The sequence below is a fragment of the Paroedura picta genome, chromosome 8 (genome assembly GCF_049243985.1).
Source record: "Paroedura picta isolate Pp20150507F chromosome 8, Ppicta_v3.0, whole genome shotgun sequence".
NCBI classification, from domain to species: domain Eukaryota; kingdom Metazoa; phylum Chordata; class Lepidosauria; order Squamata; family Gekkonidae; genus Paroedura; species Paroedura picta.
The window spans coordinates 40,784,689-40,803,920 of NC_135376.1; the positions used below are offsets into that span (position 1 = coordinate 40,784,689).

General features: G+C 40.3%; 1 protein-coding gene across 4 annotated transcripts in view; it reads right to left on the minus strand.

Annotated features, from left to right (window-relative positions):
* Positions 1-19,232, minus strand: part of NGEF (neuronal guanine nucleotide exchange factor) — a 67,165-nt gene that overhangs the window by 30,884 nt on the left and 17,049 nt on the right. For 2 of the 4 annotated variants that reach the window (XM_077349294.1, XM_077349295.1), the window contains 4 exons: positions 17,120-17,463; positions 13,280-13,409; positions 3,648-3,887; positions 2,752-2,894 (listed from right to left, as the gene is read on the minus strand). In XM_077349294.1, coding sequence (XP_077205409.1) covers positions 2,752-2,894; positions 3,648-3,887; positions 13,280-13,409; positions 17,120-17,387 — 781 coding nt within the window. In that variant the 5' untranslated portion in view covers positions 17,388-17,463. Of the gene's footprint in view, positions 1-2,751; positions 2,895-3,222; positions 3,390-3,647; positions 3,888-13,279; positions 13,410-15,827; positions 16,374-17,119; positions 17,464-19,232 lie in introns of those variants that run through there. The other 2 variants (XM_077349296.1, XM_077349297.1) reach the window with 2 other exon arrangements.

A 19,232-nucleotide genomic window follows, 5' to 3' on the forward strand; every position in this document is an offset into this window, starting at 1 on the left:
CGGAATATCATCAGCATATTGATATAACTTAAACTGTCACAGAATCTAATTTAGACACGTACAAACATTACAAAAAGGAAATGATATACAGCGAAAATTTGTGGGATCGCACAATTCACAGAGAAGTCAACAGTCAGTATACTTGGTGACATCCCATTAAGATCAAGGTATAAAATTCAATAGCAACTTCACAAATGCACCTCTGTCTCTACAGAAATATGTCATGATTAACAAAAAAATGGCTGCTGAAATATCTTAAACAAAAATAATAAAACAACTTCATCAATCTTTACACAATAACAACAACAAAATCCCATTATTTTTTTCAGAATGGAGTACTAAAAATTCTGCAACATTTCATATCATTTCTTTTTGGATTTTCAGTGGCTATAATCTAAAAGAAAACAGCAAAACCTTGCATTGTAACATTTACATTTTGATATCTAGTACCAGTAATAAAGCTAAAATTACAGAACCTATTTCTGACAACTATTTTAGGGCAGATTATTAATTATATGTATCTGAACTATGAATCAATGGGTTGAATCCAGTGATCCATCAACATGGGGAACACCTATTGTACTGCATTCTCTCTACCAGCAGTCCCATTCAATCTTTGAAAAGTTGTTTCCTGGGTAATAGGACTCACGTGGATTAAAGCCATGTGGATTTATTTATTTAAAGTCAAAGTCAGAGCACCTCTATTGGCATAATCATAACAAAGCAATTTGTGTTAAAATACAAGGTTTTCCAATTCCCAATTCATTTGAATAAAATCCTGTGGAGGAATTTTGCAATAGCTTTGGTGATAAGAGAAGGTGCACTGTTGTTGAGGCATCGTGAATCTTGTTCTCCCTCATGAGAGGATTTATGGTTGTGCTTTTATTAGCTTTTATTAACTGCCACTCCTGGACCCTGCTGGCTCATGGCAGATTGTAAGGGCTACAGCGAGGCAAGAGAAGAGGATGAAATCACCCTTTCCTCATTCTTCCTTAAATAGAGTGAATTCACCTCCTTCCTGCTGCTCACTGTACCCTACTGACCCACATGGCTATTATTCATATGGGTACTGTGACTTCGGGAATCAACTTTCCCAAGGTCCAAAATGGCTGCTGGGCAGGGGGGGTGGAAATCAACATGCAAAAGGGCATTATGCTAACAGACTGCTAGATCCAACCCAATTCTCTCAAACACTGAAATCTGTGCTCATCTGCTAGGAACCATTTGCAAAGTAGTAATTTATTTCCATTTGTTTTGTTAAATTGTAATTCATAAAATTGCTTGTATGTACATACATCCCAAACATTTCAATATTTCTTTAGACAAAACTATAGTTAATCATCTTAGACATACACAAAATTTATCATGGGATGTCAGCCATAAGGACATTTTTCTGCACACTGTAAGTGTATTCAGCAACCGCTTCTTTCTAAAATGCTGTTCAAAATGGGATTAAAATAGCAATAGGAGAAACTGTACCTTGGAAACCATGCACTTTCCTGTTAGCTTCCCACACTTTACTGAAAAGGAGAGATCACACTTAAATGTATTATGCTGCTCTTGCAGAACTACTTACATAATCCTTCTTGAACTACTTTGTTATATATTTTCAGTAAATGCTGTAATGATTATTAATGCACTTAGAATTGATCAAGACACTGACTATGGAAAAGGAGCTAATCTTTAGTGATTGCAGCTGGAGCTTTGAATGAATTCAGTGTGATAAAAGTTGTACCTTTCACCATCAATATCTAAGAGCTAATAAACTACTGTATAGAAAAAAGTAAAATAATTCACTTTAGGGATTAAAAGAATCTGATCCAAACCACTGCACTGGAAAGATCTTCCCGGTTCATAATCCCAACATTTTGCATACATAACCCAAATACCATTAGCAAAAGAGAGCACTTCTACCTTCTTGTTCAAACAGCTGAAACTAACAGGGATCTGACTGAAACAGGAGCAATAAAGATAGCATCTACAGCTGAGGCCATCTACAGCTGAGGAATGGTGACCCAGAACAATGTGGCTTATGACCTCTTTTTTAGAGGAAGCATTCTTCTCAAAGCTATAGCAACACAATCTTACTTTTTTGTTACAAATTTTAGACCAAGTTCCTTTCCAGCATGTATTAGTTTTCTTTACTACACATACAACCTGTATTTAACTACTGAAATAGAAATATATTTGAACATGATGAATTTCAATTTAAACCATTTTCTGTAAGCAAGCCTTCTTTCCTATTTAGGCTTGTTATAGCACATTAATAACCTGATGCCATGCATGTTTGCTCAGAAGTTGTTCTTTTGTGTTCAGCAGGGCTAAGAAACTATCTACATGTCGCATACAAGCATACGTACTAGAACCTTGATATCATGTATTTATTTTGAGGGTGGGGTGGGGAAATACTGAAAAAGGAGCAGCAAGGTTTAATTGTTTCACTGCCCATTGTGCCAGGCTCCACATCAGCCCCCCCATGTGCAACCCCTCCCTCCCTAGTTGATAGTAAGAGCAAATACTCATGTGAAGATCGATAAGCAGAAAAGCATTTTGAAAAGAGGCAATGTGAAGTTGGAACAGTGGGCTGCAATGAGTTAAACACTCCCTCACTGTATCACTCTCTTGCCCCATGCCTCCTTTTCTCAAAGAAATCAAGGTGCCAGAGCTTTAGCACGTTCACTCGCACATAACTTGCAGTTACCCCCTTCTTCCCAACAGTGAGGCAGGCTGCCGACAACGGTGTTCCTTTACCTATTTGCTCAATGAAGTTCTTCCAGGAGTCAGCTGTCATGGGGTGAATCATTTGCAGGCCCTCGGGGAATGCAGCAGGATCGTCTTGAAGCACAGGGCTCTCTTCAGGAATGGGAAGTGGTCCATCCATGGAAGGGGATTCACTTTAAGAAAAGGAAAACAATTGTCAAAAGTATGTTCACCTGCATGCAGGAATGGGGCTGAACAATAGCAACTACATCATCATGAAGTGCTTAAAGGGCTAGGAATGAATCAGATCTCCATCCCATTTTGTTCCCTACCTACAGGAGCCTATTAAACCCTAAGAAAAAGAAGCAGATGCATGGGGAGGAGGCAAAAACATGCCCATGTACATGCCCAAGTTCAGACCCGTAAAGGCAGATAAAGATCTTAAAGGAAGCCAAAAGTCTATGGTGGTCATCATTCTTTAGTGAAAGATGCCAGGGCGCAAACATTTCTGCAAACTCGCACCCTGCTTGTGAAAAGGCTTTGTTGCCGTGTCTCCCGGAAACTCAGTCTGCGGGGGCTCAGGAGCACTGGCAGCAAAATACTGAGGCGGGGGCAGCGGGTTGGGGGCCGGGGGGAGCAGGGGGGATAAGGGCTCCGATCCTGTCATCGCTCCAGGGGCAAGAGGAGGGCTGGGCAGCAGCCGGGAGGACGCCAAAGCCTGATGGTGACGCGCGGGGTGGTCGAGGAGCCGCCGGGAGCCCCGCGCTGCCCTTCACCCCCTCCAGGGGGCAGCCAGTGGAGACGCGCCAGGAGGCCAAGTTCCCACGCCGGAGTCTTTCGGTTCGCGGGAATGCCAGAGGCTGGGACCGGGCGGGGGGGGGGGGGGGAGGGGGAGCCGCTCCGTCCCGTCCCGTCCCGTCCCGTCCCGTTGCGTAGAAGTCTCTCACCTGCCAGCCGAGCGGGCTCCGGCCACGCTTTCCGCGGAGCCTTCATGGTCCAAGGCGCAGGCGGCGCTGAGCGCGGCAGCCAGCAGCTCCATGTGAGGCGGCGGACACGACGGCAGCGACAGTAGCAGCGAGTCCGGCAGCGAGCGGCGGCTGCTGCTGCTACTGAGCGATTCCGCAGCAGGCGCGGGGCTGGGGGAGTCCGGGCGGTTGCCACGGTAACCGGGGTAGGAAGGGAGCAGCCTGCGCGGGAGAGAAAAAGGGATCGGCGCCGCCTGAGGGGGAGGCAGGCAGGCAGGCAGGCAGGCGCAATGCCCCGCTCTCCAGCCCCGCCACCCCCTCAGCCCTGTCCCCCGGGTCAGGGCGCCTACCCCACAGCGCCCACCAACCCACCCTTTCGAGGCAGCCGCCCCCCAAGAGTCACCCTCCGGAAGAAAGGTCGAGAAGTAGTAACTGGCTGGCCCCAAGAAACGAGGTCCCCTCACAAACCCCCCACATTCTTGGAAGCAACTTCCCTGCCCTACTCTATCTCCCTCTAAAGAGACATGCGAGCACCCCCACCCACTTGAAATGCAGAAAGGGAGAAACACCCCCCCCCCCCCGCAAGAGTCTTTCCAAGTTCAGAAAGCCACTGGGAAGGAATTACGTGAATTCCTTTAGAGTCCATAACAATTTAAGGAGAGCACGGTGGGAAACTAATGTCCTTTCCAGTGGGACATTAGTTCACTGGCAGAGGCTTGCCAGCAACTGCTTCTAGAGAGCAGCCTGGATCTGGCGCCACAGGAGCTTTGGGGCTGGGGAAACCAAGCATGGCTCTCCCTGCCTTGCAGCCAACTTTGAACACTGTGAATCCCTTAATGCTGATTTTTAACAAGCCTTAACCAATTTAGCTGTAGTAAAAGGATGAATTTCATAGCTATCGTCAGCCTTTTGGACCACTCAGGTGAATGAGCAAGAAAACTGATGGGGGGCAAATATCTGCCCATATATTTGCTTTCTCTGATGTGGCCCCCATCTTACAGAATGGCTGGCCTGATGAGGTCAGGGAGGTTCCCCCTCTCCTGGCATTTTGCAAACTTTTATTTAAGAGAGCTTTTCTGCATAGGTAATAGGGTCGTACTGTAACAAAACAGTGCTGAAATTTACTTGGGTAAAAGGTGAGGAACCTAGCCTCTGAGCCTGTACAGAATACCAAAATCCAGGCTCACAACAGGACTGTGGTCTATAGTACTACTGTGTATAGTTTGTACTGTCTGTTGCTGTGTTTTCTGTATTGTTAACATGTTGTGTTAATACGTGTGCTTTTCTTCAGTTTTATTTTCAGATTTCTGGCTGGTTCCAGATTTCTACAATCCAAATCTAATTGCATTGCTTACTGGATGTCCCATCCTGGTGATTGTATTGTCTTACTCTGTGTAATCTGCCTTGAGTTACAGTGAGCAAAGGAGACTAGAAATAAATAAATATAACAATGCCCCATAAATGTGTTATCGTTTAAGGGGTCATAAGACTCTTAGTTATTTCAAACATCCTTTGTGATTTCAGCATATCAGGTGGCAAAGTAGCAATGTGTGTTAACTAATTTGAAGTAAAAGGTATGTTGTGCTGTGGTGTTAATCAAATCAAGAAATTAATATCTGTTATACAGCCTAGAAGAGAGGTATTTTTAAATTATGAGGAACAGGATTACCATTCATGATAAAAATGGGACCACTCTGAGGCAAAGTAGATGGTGATCTCAGCACTGTATTTTTGTGAGTTTATTAAAAACACTTGGGTGGTCATTTTTGGAAGGATGGTGCTGTGCTACATAGACATTAGGTTTAACCAAGCCAGGCCATTTTATGTTGAAATGAAGTCCATATATTTTTTTGCAAGCTGGAGTGTAGGAGGAGAGTTATTTTCTACCATTTCTTTCTATTTTGGTATATAATGTGCACTTATTTTTACAGAATGAAAAAAAATCACTAAGAATTGTTCGGTTGATACATGGATGTCCAGATCCAAATTGTAGAAAGAAACCATAGATACCTCAGATGTTAGAAAATCTCAGGAACTGCTTCCTCTTGCCTTACCTTCTAATCTATCATGATCTCCTCTCTGGAAATACTTTCTCTTAATAAGGCAGCAGAAGACTGTTGTGCACAAACCACTTATGAACATATATTGAATTTGTTGTCTATTCTGACTCAAGGATATTTTTCAAATGCCAACCTAGTTTTCTGAGGTGATATTTTATGTCTCAAATCGGTCCAACCTTAGATATTTCCCAGGTTCTTCATGCTAAGTCTGAAACAAACTTTCACTAATCTTTCAGGTATGCTCTACAGGCATACTTTAGTTATCATTTGTTTCTCTGGAAATAAATGCCTGGAACATAAGCAATAGCATTTAGAAGCCCATCTCTATATCTCTGAGTAAACAGAAAATCTGATTTACCAGCTGCCAATCTGATTTACCAGCTGCCAAACCTGGGTAAATTTTTCACTTATGTAATCTACCTAGCATAAATTTGGGTGTATTTGCATGAATAGAATATAACTATGATGGTGTTTGAGCTTGACCTATATTACGTGTATATATGAAATAATGTGTATGTATTGTGAGAAGACAGAGTTGGTAGTAGAAATACTGGATGGTTTATACAGGATTTAAGGGAGGTAGACAGAGCATTACCACTGGGTTTGGCATTTGGTTTAGTTTAATATTTCAGTCGTTTCCCCCTTGTGGATGGAAATAAAGACTGCATGATCAGAGAGCAGCAGGCACGTGTATTTTGGAGTTTTTTTTAAAGGAAAAGAGAAATATTGTTGGTGGGTTCATTTTACAAATTATTAATATAGGGGAGTAAAACCACTCATTCACAACATGGCCATAGTAGCCCTAGTATCCTTTATGTTAAGAAGACTGGGATGATAAAAGGAAGATATGTGTTTGTGAGCATAAACACATAGGAAAGTTGTGTTTGCCTTTGTAGATACTATGTCGAAGGTTGGTTACATGCACATTCTAAGTTATGGGTGGTTGTGTTTTGTATGCAGAACAGGTTCTGAAGAGCTCAAGGTTCTTCTAAGAATATGTTTTCACCAGGCAAGGCATGCTTCATTTTGGTTATAAGAATATGTTTTCACCAGGCAAGGCATGCTTCATTTTGGTGGTAAATTTCTGTCTGTCATTAAGAAAACAGACTTGAATTGACTTAATGGGAGGGGCTTGGAGGAAAAAATTCCAAAATACCTGCTTTAGACAACTATTAAAGGATTAAGAATTGGACATTAATTCAAAGTATCTCTGGGTTTCTCTTGAAGTAATGCCAGTATCAACATTCTTAGTGTTACTAGAAAAATCTTAATATTTGGTACAAGTTCAGGCCACTCTAAATCAAAGAAAATTCTCAAATCCAGGACATTTTATATCTAAAATTCAGGCATAGGTTAGAAAGTATTGGAAGCCTTTAAATGCAGATTACAACAGAATCACCAGGCTATGAATGGGCTATCAATGAACAAGTAATAAAAATTCAGGTGATAATAATAGAGGACTGCAGCTACCCAGACATATGCTGGAAAATATTACAGGAAAAAATAGAAGTACCTAAATGTCAGCTCCTAGTATAAGCTTATTTAAGATTCCATAGTTGTTTATCTATCTGAAGGGTCTTTACAGCTTAAACCTAATCAATGTCTGAGTGACAAAAGAAAACTCATGTCTAGTGGTACCTTTAAGACTGAAAAAGTTTTATTGTGGGTATAAGCTTTCGTGTCCATGCACACTTCTTCAATCATTGGTCTGAGTGAATTTCATCTAAAATATCTTAGCCCCTTGTATAACTGCTAGAAAATAATTCTTGAATTGTTAATCTCTGTATTATGACTCATTTTTAAAGGAAAAGCATGAGTTATCTTTAATCATTACATTCAGTACATTTTAATGGAAAATTCAATCCACTGGCCAATTGATATTTCATTTTTATGTTTATAACGGTTACATACATCTGGCCATTTCATGACAATGTACTGTTAAATTAGTTTACTTTCCTCAAATATTTGCACAGTTTGTCTATTAAATTCTGTCATATTGGTAGTCAGATAACGGTCACCTCAAAAAGTAAGAAAATTGAGGGGAATCAGGGTTTCTGGAAAATTGTTTCCTAAGAATGTTGCAAGTTTAGCGTATTGTCTTCTGCCAAGCTCAATACATCTTTTTTTCCTGAGTAATCAATGAAAAGATGCAAGAAGACCATTTTAGCTACTGTTTGATATTCTAAATGACTTTTCATTGACAGTAACTGGGGTAAGGGTAGGAAGGTAGCCTTATAGGGTTGTATTGCTGTTGCTAGTATGTCTTTTTTTAACTGCCTAAATTAGCATTCTCCATACGGTAGTGGAGTATGTGGGATTTTTTTATTTCCAACACAAATTGAAATTGACAGCTCATTTACATTTTGAAATCCTGTTCAGATTTGCTAAGTGTAGTTTGCTCTCCTAACAGCTGAGGTCAGATCAGGCCATTTGTTTCTGTTCAAGGACCAGACTAGATATAAAATGTTGTGAGGGTCCAATTCTGATTGAGCCCATAGTATGGCAGGCTAAAGCTCTTGTTTCCCCCTCCATGCCTTGACAACACACATCTCAACTTTTTCAGCAACTGAAAATGTGCAGGGGAGCAAAAGTGCCATGCTGTAGTCACAATTAGTTTCAGGCCATCACAGCAGCAACCATGATGAAGCCATTAAGTCAAATTAGGCCCTTAGACGGCTTTTAAAACTGGTATAATTTTCACCTCTACCATGTAACTTCATGGTTAGAGTTGCCACTGCATTTACCTACTGCACAATTTCATGTTATATTCAGGGCTTCCTGGCCTTATGAAATGTCCAAGGAATTTTAAAAGAAGGATAAAGGGTCAAGAATGATGGATTGAAACTTTATGAGAGAAGCATGTTTCTCAGCCTCACATACTTCATAATGGTATTTAAGAGGCTGGGTGGTGGTGGAGGACTGAGACCGGTTATAGCTGATAGCCAGCTTGCTGTAGTGATTAGGAGTGCGTCCGGCGAGACAGGTTTGAATCTGCGCTCCCCCACATGCAGCCAGCTGGGTGACCTTGGGCTCGCCACAGCACTGAGAAAACTGCTCTGACTGGGCAGGAATATTAGGGCTCACTCAGCCAAACACACACCGCAGGATGTCTGTTGTGGGGAGAGGAAAGGGAAGGCGACTGTAAGCCGCGTTGAGCCTCCTTCAGGTAGAGAAAAGCGGCATATAAGAACCAACTCTTCTGCTGCTGCTGCTGCTGCTGCTGCATGGGAGTTAGAAGCTGAGCTGGTGCTCACACAGCAGTGGGGAAAATTCCCATGGATGCCTGACTTAGTCGCTGGCCCAGCCCCCTCCTGGCCGTGGCCCACTTTAGAACCTGCAATACCCCGTGTTAAGGGAATGCTGATTTTTCCACATTCCCTTTTTTAACATGCGCACCATCAGCAGCCATGCTGGGCTGGGCTTGTGCACACAGGAAGAGCTGGGAAGGGAGTTGCCAGGAAGGGAAAGTTAAATTACCCCACCATCATCACCTATATGTAGGGTTTGAGGGAACTGTTTTCAATGTATCTGAAGAAGTGGGCATGCACACAAAAGCCAATACCTAGAATTAATACATATCTGAGGAACCATTTGTCTCTTTATGCCCCCCTTGCAGGGCACTTTGCTCTGCAGGTGCTAATCTACTAGCCCCAAAGATGCATGCCTGGCCTCAACCCGGGCCAGGGTCTTTTCGGTCCTGGCCCCAACCTTGTGGAATAAGCTCTGAGGAGAGCTAAGGGCTCTAACGGATCTATCAGAGTTCTGCAGGGCTTGCAAAATGGAGATCATCCACCAAATCTTTGGTTGAGGTCAGCGCCAGGAATGACGGGAAACCCTCCTCAGGTTATGCAATAACATCCAGCCTACCCCACCCTGGATGGATGGCTGCTGGGATGGGGGGAGGGGTTATACACCCAGTTTTGTTTTATCCTCTTTTATCTATGTTTTGTTGTTTTGTTATGGGATGGGGTTTTATCATGTTTTATGCAGGGTTATATTGTACCCCACCATGAGTTCCTGGAGATTGGCGGGCTAAAAACCTAAGGAATGAATAGATAAATAAACTTTTCTGGTCTTAAAGATACTACAGGACTCAAAAAAAATTTTTTTTGTTGCTTCAGACCAACATAGCTACCCACTTGCATATATTTTCTGATACTTAGCAAGGCTTTCCCCTAGGGGGTGAATTTCCAACAAATTCTTTCTTGTAACACAATCAGTACAGGAGTGTTACATAGCTGCTAACATTTTACTTGACCTTATAGTTTTTAAATGGTATTTAAGACTGATTGCTAACGTTATGTTATTTTTTCTTCATTCCCGACTGTAAACAGGATATATTTACTGTGTATATTTAGGCATATTAGTCATAGATTCACTGCCTGGACTTGGAAATCATATTCAGCACCTAATTCTTATCTAGAATTGATATGGATACCTATATTTCAGGAGGGGAGAGGATAAACATGGTACAGATTGGTGGGTGTAGCATTAGTTTATAAAGTGATGAGTGTATCGTATGTTCCTTTTACTTTAGGGCAGAGAAAATGTTATAGGAAATAGGCCGTATGATGCACTCGGTTTTGGGTGGCTTATGTTTCACCCAGCTATTGCTATGGATTCACCAGGCAAGTCAGTTTTGGTTGTAAATGGGTGCCAGGTATAATATGTTTTGTTTGTTTTGTTTTTGCCTCTTTTAAAATATGCTCTTACTGTTTTAATAAGGAGATATAGCTGGCTATTTGTTATACTTGGTTGTGAGTTTCAGTATTTTGTGAATGTTAGTGTTGCTGTTTAAACCACTTTGAATGCCATTTGTGAAAGAAGGCATCGCATACATTCTGAAAATCATGAACATCACACAATATCTAGCAGGGCAGTTAGATACAGTGTAGGTAGATGCCTATACCAATCACAAAAGCAGCAAACTAAGCTACCCACAGGCAAAGAAGGAGACTGTACATACTTGGTAGAGTTTCCAAGTATACAGAAAAATATGGGTATGTTGTTAAGGAAAGAACCCATAATGTCCAGATAACTACAGTCAACCTAGCTAAACAATATTCTTTTCTCAGGTACATTCCCCATTCCATCTGACAGATATGATCTGGGGAGTTCAGTGCCTGGAACTTTACTTCCAGGCATATGAGAATCATGGGGACAGGCAGCTTTGCCCAATGCCATTCTTTGACCTAAAATAGTCCTCAATAGACGGATGATAAGTTTCTCCAGTGAGACAAATAGTGGCTCCCTGGGGTCCAGGCTACTCTTTGATCAGATCTGAGCACAGTGAACAAGGGGTGAAACAAAAAGGCATGGTAAAATGAAACCAAGCAAGGATCCAGGTAAAAGGGCAATACTGCAATAGGTAACAACAAGCTCTAGAGAAACTGCTGCTCTATTATAACTTAATCCCTTCTCCCTGCACATTGTGATCCAAAACCAAATTGGGCCACACAGATCTGGCACTTAAGTTCTGAACATGGAACTCCCAGACCACCATATCTGTAGGGCAAACCTGGAGATGTACCTAGGAAAAGTATATAGGTGGGCCCTCATGAATATGATCTTGAATCATGTATGCTGAGAACAGTTGAAAGCTATTTAAAGGGAATAAAGAGATAAGTGTGAATTAGCTGTCCTGAGATCTAGAACCTTGGAGTGGGAAATCTGAGAAATCTCCAGATTTTTTCTCACACACTCTGCAGCTACGGGCAACCACCACACAGCTGGGCCCAGTCCTAGCACTGCCAGTAGCCATGGTGCAACTCAGACTTTTTTTCAGACTGCTAGGGGAGGAAAGGAGGGAAAGCTGAAGACAAGGCTGCAGTTAAAGGTAGATTGGCTGGTGGGTGGAGAGAAGAGAAGGTAACAGGAAAAGAGAAGAGGCTGTGGGGGCTGGTGGGGAAGGGAAAGTAGAAATAATGAGGGGAATTAAAAATAAGATGCTCTCCACCTCAAGCCCTTGCAGAACAACAGTGTTAAATAAGCTACAGTATTGTGCATCCACAGTTATTGATATCAATTGGATTAAAGTCTGTTCCACACATAAAAACTTTAAAAAGCATAAACTGATAATATTGCCAATATTATTATTCAAACTTCTTAGCTACTGAAATTCTGTATTTTTTAATTGGCCTTGTTAGGTCTATATAACCTGGCTAGGACCAGGATTCCCTTGATCTACCATCCCAGCTATAGATGAGTAGAACTACTCCTTTCTCACTCAGGCATATTTACTTTCAAATAAGCACATGTTCCTTTCATTCTAATGTTTCTGGCAATATCATGAATATTTATACAGAAAAGGACAATTAAAGATTCAGAAGCACAAGTTGAACAATGTTTGCATATTCAAAAAGAAGAAATCAAGCTGGACAAATGGGAGGATTTGTACTTTGTCACTTCTGCCACTAGCTTGACTACTGCCAAATTCCACATTGGCTGAATATACTGCACTCAAATTAATCATTTCTACATGAGCTGCGTACTAGCTATCCCTGAGGTGATGTACTATGTACAAAGCTTTTTCTAAAGACGGAATGGCAGAATTTGTTTATTCCTCCCTTATTATTGCTATACTGTAATTTTGGCTTAATTGTAGGACCGCACATGTTGGACAATGTACTTTAAAAGTAGATTTTCCAGTTTTCCACAAGAAAATTCAGCTGCAAAAGTACATTGAAAATACATTATTCAACATGTGTGGAATGTCACCTAATGTGTAGCATGAATTTCCCGCTGTAACAAAATTAATAATGAATGTTAATAGGTTTCAAACAAAGATTTCTAGATGCAGGTATTTGCCCAGATCTAGACATTACTTATGATGGAATCTACCATCTTCCTTTTATTGGGTATATGGTTGGATCCAACATCTGTAATCATAGAGGCAGGGTAAAAGTGGGGGAATTACCAGCCAATTTTTTAAAATCTCAGGCAACTCTATTTTCAAGAGCCCGTCATGCATGCATTTGTGGTTATGGAATGTATTATTTTCTCCCATACTTGCAGCACTGTTCTGCACATATACTGAAGGAATTTCATGTGCAAGAATCAAAGAGATGAACCACATTTCTGTTTCTGAATCTTATGTAAAACACCTTATTTGTATGCCATGCCTGCTGGTTATTATTTAGAAAGTGAAACAAGACTGTTTTCTGTGCCTGAAGTCTAACGTTTATTTTATAGTACTAGCAGGATGAAACATTTATTTCTGTAAAGGGATAGTTGGAGAAATAAGAGATTTATTATGGCATAAACTTTTGTGTCCGCTTCATCAGACGCATCAAGTGTCTCAGAGAGAGATAGAGAAAAATGAAATATAACAGTCAAATGACAGTGAAATACAAGATAATAGTCTTTCATTTCTATGCAAAGTTCATAGTGACTTGCCCCATGTAATTTTAAACTAAAGACATAACAGAAAATTAAACTAATATAAGTGAATGGACATATTTTGGCCAATTCATTTTATTCTCATTTAAACTCTATTTAACCTATTTTTCCTTTGTTACCTTAGGAAATGGAATTTCTGTATTGTTTCTTCCTTACCTTTGAAGCCATTGTTCTTCTGCGGTTGTCATATTCGGCTTTACATGGAGAGACATACCTTTGTGGAATATACGTAACAGTTCATCTTTGTTAAGAAGCTCATTCCTGGTACTACCATTTTTTAGTGAGCCTTGAAATGAAATGAAACATTGATAAGGAAATTATTATTTTTTGTGTTCAGTTAAGAAAACTGTGTTAAGTAAACATAAGTTGAGTTATGTTTGGAGAGCCAGGCTGTCCTATCCTTTGAATATGGTATTTTTTCATGTATGAAAAATTCAGAAGTAGGTAGGTAGATGAATGGATGGATGGAAAATTCCATCGCTGAATTTTTTTTTTAATTTAAAAGAAAAGACTTAATTGTATGCTTTTCTTCCTAAGTACATAATAGGAGTCTTAATTCCATATGAAGGTTTTTCTGTTCATCTCAAAATGGGTTCAAAAGGCTCACATAAGAAATTAAACATGCTCTATTTTGATTCATGGTTCTGTTAGAATTTGTCAGAACAAGAAAGAAGATGATGCCTGTAATACTTTAACTGAGCTTCTTTCAAATTTATGTTGGAGTAAGTGTGTATTTGTTTCTGATTTGCTTCATACAGTTCTCATATCTTCTCTGAAGGTGAATTATCATCTTATACAAGCAAACTTCAGCATTTCATATTTCATATTTTGGGAAATTCAGCATTCTCCCCAGGTAGTACATTTATTGCTATAACTGAAGTGTCAAATGTAGTGCCTTGACCAAGCACCAAGGAAGCCCAAAGTCACTACAATGAGACAGGCAATGGAAACTACTTTTGTTTGTTGCTTTGAAAAACCTATGGGGTCTAAAGCAGTATTCCCCAGCCCCCCAGTCCACGGACCAGTACCGAGGTGCAAGGCGTGAGCACCGGCGCCCCCCTGGTCCCGGGCCTCCCTCCCCCTCTGGTCCCCAGTCTGAAAAAGGTTGGGGACCACTGGTCTAAAGGGGAAAAAGTCCTTTAGTTTGACTGTCTGCTTGGTCAGCTTGCTTAGGGCTGAACTTCTGTACTCCAGGAGTTGGCAGAATAACAGGCAATGGCAGAAACAGTTTCAGCTGGCTAAGCACGCCTTCTTAACAGTAGATAAGACCCTTAGAATGTGAAGACACATTCTTAAACATGCACAGTACACTTTTAGCAATGTTTGCAAACATCTGCAGGTAAGTGGATGTACTGAGTTACTATGCTATGAAATTGGTGGGAATGGATATAAAGATGACATAAACTGGAGTATAAATGTAGATTATTTTGGAGAAGGAGGAAGAAGAATGCTTCTGTAACTTTTGTAGTTAGGATTCTTTGAGTATGTCACAATAAAGTTGTCTTAGACTGTTTCCACACTAGGAACTTCACTGCCCTAGTTCCCGTGTGGGAGACAAGGGCAGACAAGGTGCACCAGGCCAAATGCTCTCCCATGCAGGAACAGGAAGATGCGGGGCAACCTGCCCTGGCCCAGATTCCAGCCTGCAACCTGGAATGAAGGCTCTGGTGTGGAAAATGTCTTAGACTGTCTCTATGTCACTATTGCATTAATAACTCCTCAGTGGAACCCAAGTATTTCAGCATCAGGTCACTGTGTTAAATGTCATTTGATGGTAGTTTACACACACACATTGAATGTAGTTATATGAGACTCAGATGAAGCAACTGTGTTTCTACAGTGATTGGTATAGTAAAAAGAAACACTGGTTCCCATCATCTCTATACTCATTTCCTAAAGAAGAACTCAAATAATCTAGGGTCCTGTTCAGCTACATCTAGAAAAACTAGTAGTCACTGTATAAGATTTTCATGTCAACACAGATTTTGATCCCTTTAAAAAGTTCAAGGTCCAACTGTTACATTTAATGAATTTTAAAGATTTGTTAAACATTTTATAGTGATGACAGTTTTATTTTAGTAAAATTAACTTTTATCAAATGGTACTTTACCTCCTTGTAGGAGGTTAAAAAGATGCCCCACCAGGAAACCATATCGTCATATCCTAGGACAGTAAGTTCATATTTGCCAGCAAAGTGTTCAGCTTCTACACAGTTTTTAATTGTTCTCTCTGCTCAGATCTCTCAGCAGCCCATATTTTATCCTAATAGTTAACCACCTTCCTTTCTCCCTTCTCATACAACAACTATACAAAAGCAGAGTATGCTTGCCTTGGATGTTAGGGACATTTAACCTGGACATTTTAGTTGACACAATACAGCCACCATTCCATCTGGTTAATAGCAATAATACCAATTGCTGGCTACCAATACCAACTCTATTGCTCCTACTGCATAACAATTCCCTCCCATTGCCTATTTCTGTTTGAATGGGATACCATTTATCTGGATCAGCCTGTCAATTGCAACATGCTTTTTACCTCATCTTCAGAAAAACCGAGGGGATGGTAGAAGGAAGGAGGATACAGAGAAAGGTTCCTGCCTCAGGTACCAAAATACCCATATGAATTGGGCATAACTATTAGCATTACTAAGTAGTGCAAACAATATCCCAAATATTCTCAAATGTAAAAGGAAAGGGCTTACCCATCTTTATTATCCATGCACGTCAGCCAATACTATAAAAAAAATGCTGTGTGCGCACAAGGTTAGTTTTTACAAGGGCATAAAACATCCACTCAGGAGAGCTGTTTGAATAAACATTAAGTTCAAATTGAAGAGAGAGTAATTGCCCTTTAATAACAAAGTTGTGTTGATTGGACAAGACCCATTTTCTTTCAGCCCTCCAAGTAGGCAAGTGATATCTTCGATAAAGCAGTAACAGAGGGCAAATACAAATCCAGCTTAGTGTAGAGCTTGTCACTCTATGAGGATACCAATCTGCAGCCTGCAAAAGAACTACCTTTCTTCAAAGAGCTTCTTCAGGGGCCCAAAACAGCTATATTTTCCTGTACAATTGATGTCGTTTTGTTGTGTGATGCAGATTGTTCCTTTAATCTCTTATCAGTCTTGGTGCAGTGGCTCTCTTGAGTTCAGGTGATTCGATGAGAGAGGCTGTATGTTTGTCTGGCTGCTTACTGCAGTGGCACAGCAGAGAAGACGTATGCCTTGGCATACAGAAGAGCTCATTTCACCATATAACCTCATTGATGGCAGGAGTAGAATATCAAGCAGCAGTTTTTAGTCTTCTGCTATCTACTCCCAACCTTGGAGAATGGGAGAAACTGACCTCATGTGTAATGTATTGTAAGACAGATTGGGTAGTCCAGACTTCTGAGAGAGGATGGCAGTGTGGGACAGTTTGTTAGGAAACAATACACACCAATTAGCTGGTCAAATGAATGTCTAAGGAAAATTATGTCAATCTGTATTAGAGTGGGGCAGAAGTAATACAGTAATTGCTATAATGTATTTAAAGGATTTTTAAATGTTTTATACCTGCTAAATAGTAAACTGTATTACAGGCAAAACAAACCTTCACCAACTGGCATGTCCATTCTTCAGATTATATAAACTACTATATTCTTGTTATAGTTCATTCTTGAGTGATTTTTGTGTGTCTCTCGCTCCAGCCAAATGCCTCCTTTGAGTACAACTTGGCATACTTTTCTTGCTTTGTACTATTAACAACTCTTTAACTTTCCTTAGTCACCAAGGTTTTGCCAGTTGCTCAGTGCTTCGTTGTCAGTGGAGAGGCATGAGTCTGAGACCTCTTGCTTGAGACCTTTGACTGTTTCTGCAATTCCAGACTTGTAGTTTAATGTTCAGTCAGCACAGGAGATACATGAAGGCAAGCAATCAGATCCCCTCCCGCAAAATCTGGCTTGACTTGTTCCATAAGTATCAATCTCAGTGGGCAAAGAGTAATGACTACTTACCTTCAACATACTCTGTTTTAACCTCTTTATTACTCCTCCCTTTTCCTCTGTTCCGAAGTCTGATGGAGCGATAGTATCTGGAATTCCTTCTAATAGGAATATAGTGTGACTGCGGATCCTTCTCAGTCATATGATCAAAAGCCTGTGACTCGTCATGCTCACAGTTCACGTCCAGGCTTGATACTGCCTGTGGAGAAGTATCCTTCCTGCAACCACTGGCTGATTTCCCATTCTGTCTTTCCATCTCTTCCAGTTCTTCGGTCTCCATGGAAACAGGTTTGATTGTTTAATAACACAGCCGATGATGAATGGGAACCTTCATAGACTTCATCAAATTTCTCTGCCTAAAAATTAAAAACAAAGGATAGGACAGTTTTTCTAGGAAGCAAGAGTAGCTTTTTCCCTCCAATAAAACTGAACCAGCTACTCTCCCTACCCCCTTTTTAAGTTTGTTAGCCCAAGTGTAATTTCAGATGATAGCTTTCAATTGTCTCTATTGTTACTTTAAAAAATGCTATTATACTTTCAAATAATGTGTCTTATCTTTTCCTCCAAACAACTTTCCAATGAACTGATTCAGCATGAAAAAAATGATTAAAGCTGAAACCCTGCATTTGTGTCTCATATAATTATTTCTAAACAGAAGACACAAGGCCTTCTCCAAGCTCTTTGAAGGCACAGTTTTCCTTTTTCCTTTTTTATTGAACATGTAAAAAAACAAACAACAGAACTAACCTGTTATACATGTGGAGACAAAAAATCCAAAATTATCCTACTTTCACTCTATGATGCAGAGGTTATTAAATAGTTCCATTTGATCAACAACACTGAGAGTTAGGCTAGGTCCATGGTTACCAGGGAGTTTTGTAGCCAAGCATGAGAACCCCCAGTTTTCCTTCAGTCCAAGTCCAGCATTTTATTCACTGCCAAGCCACATGGGATCTCCTCTAGAAACAGCAAGTGCAGAGCAAGCATGGTTTCCTACTGCTTTGGAGTAGATTCATGGAGTATGATAGCTCTTCTCTAGTTTGCTAGTAGCCGCATTACCAGCAGTTGCAACTATTTGGACTACATATCTAGAATAAGACATTTAGCACATTCCTCATTTAAAACATTTGTCACTAGTGTTTTTGATTGATTTTAATGTTTTTTAATTGATTTATCCAGTTTTATCAGAGGTATACAGTTTTTTATGGGTCGAGAATTGGTAAGAAGAGCTAAATAAGTTTTAACTTCACTCATATCCCTTAACAGAAACTGTATGCGTTCTCTCCCTTCCCTCATGTATTCCTCAATATGTGAAATACTGTTAATACCTTACCCACTTGTCTGTTGTAAAAGCTTCTGATACTAACAAGAATTAAATGACAATTTATTAGCAAAGCCTACCTGAGCTTCTTGTTGCAACATAGCTCTTCAGTTATCTGGAGATATTTTTCTTCCGTAAGTACTGCAAGAATATAGTTTAGTTCAGGCATTGTGGCAAACCATAGTTTGCATTAATTATACCTGAAAAAAATGGCTTAAGCTTCCAGATATGGAACAGGAAAACCATGGTTAAGAACTGCCTGTCTGCTTTTGTTTTCTGTCTTTGGAGCTTCACTCCATTTGTATGGAGCTTTATTCCATCTGTATATAATCTCTGGCAGTAACTACAGTTTGTTAATTCATGCTAATCTATAGTTAGCACAAGACTATGCCAATTATAGTTTTTGATTCTGATTTGCTGGCTGAACAGAAACTATAGCTTCTCAATTCAACTATTGTAAAAACAATATGCTTTCTTAACCAAGAATAAACTCTTATTATGATTACCTTGTATGTACTGATTGATTCTTCATTAAAGGAGATATGGAGTTGCAGAGTGGCCTTAGTGCTGATTTTTCATTCATTCAGGACTCAAGGCATCACTAGAAGAACATACTATCTGTGTACGATCTACAGAACCATTTTGACAAGGCAAGGATTTGCTGAAGCCTTTGTGAGTTTATATTTGGGGTGTGGCCTTGCAAATTTTGAGGCCATGGGTTACCTAGACTCAACTGATAATTTAGAGAGTACAGATATGGGTGTGCCACTACATTTATGTGGAATATTTACATGAAGTTAACAT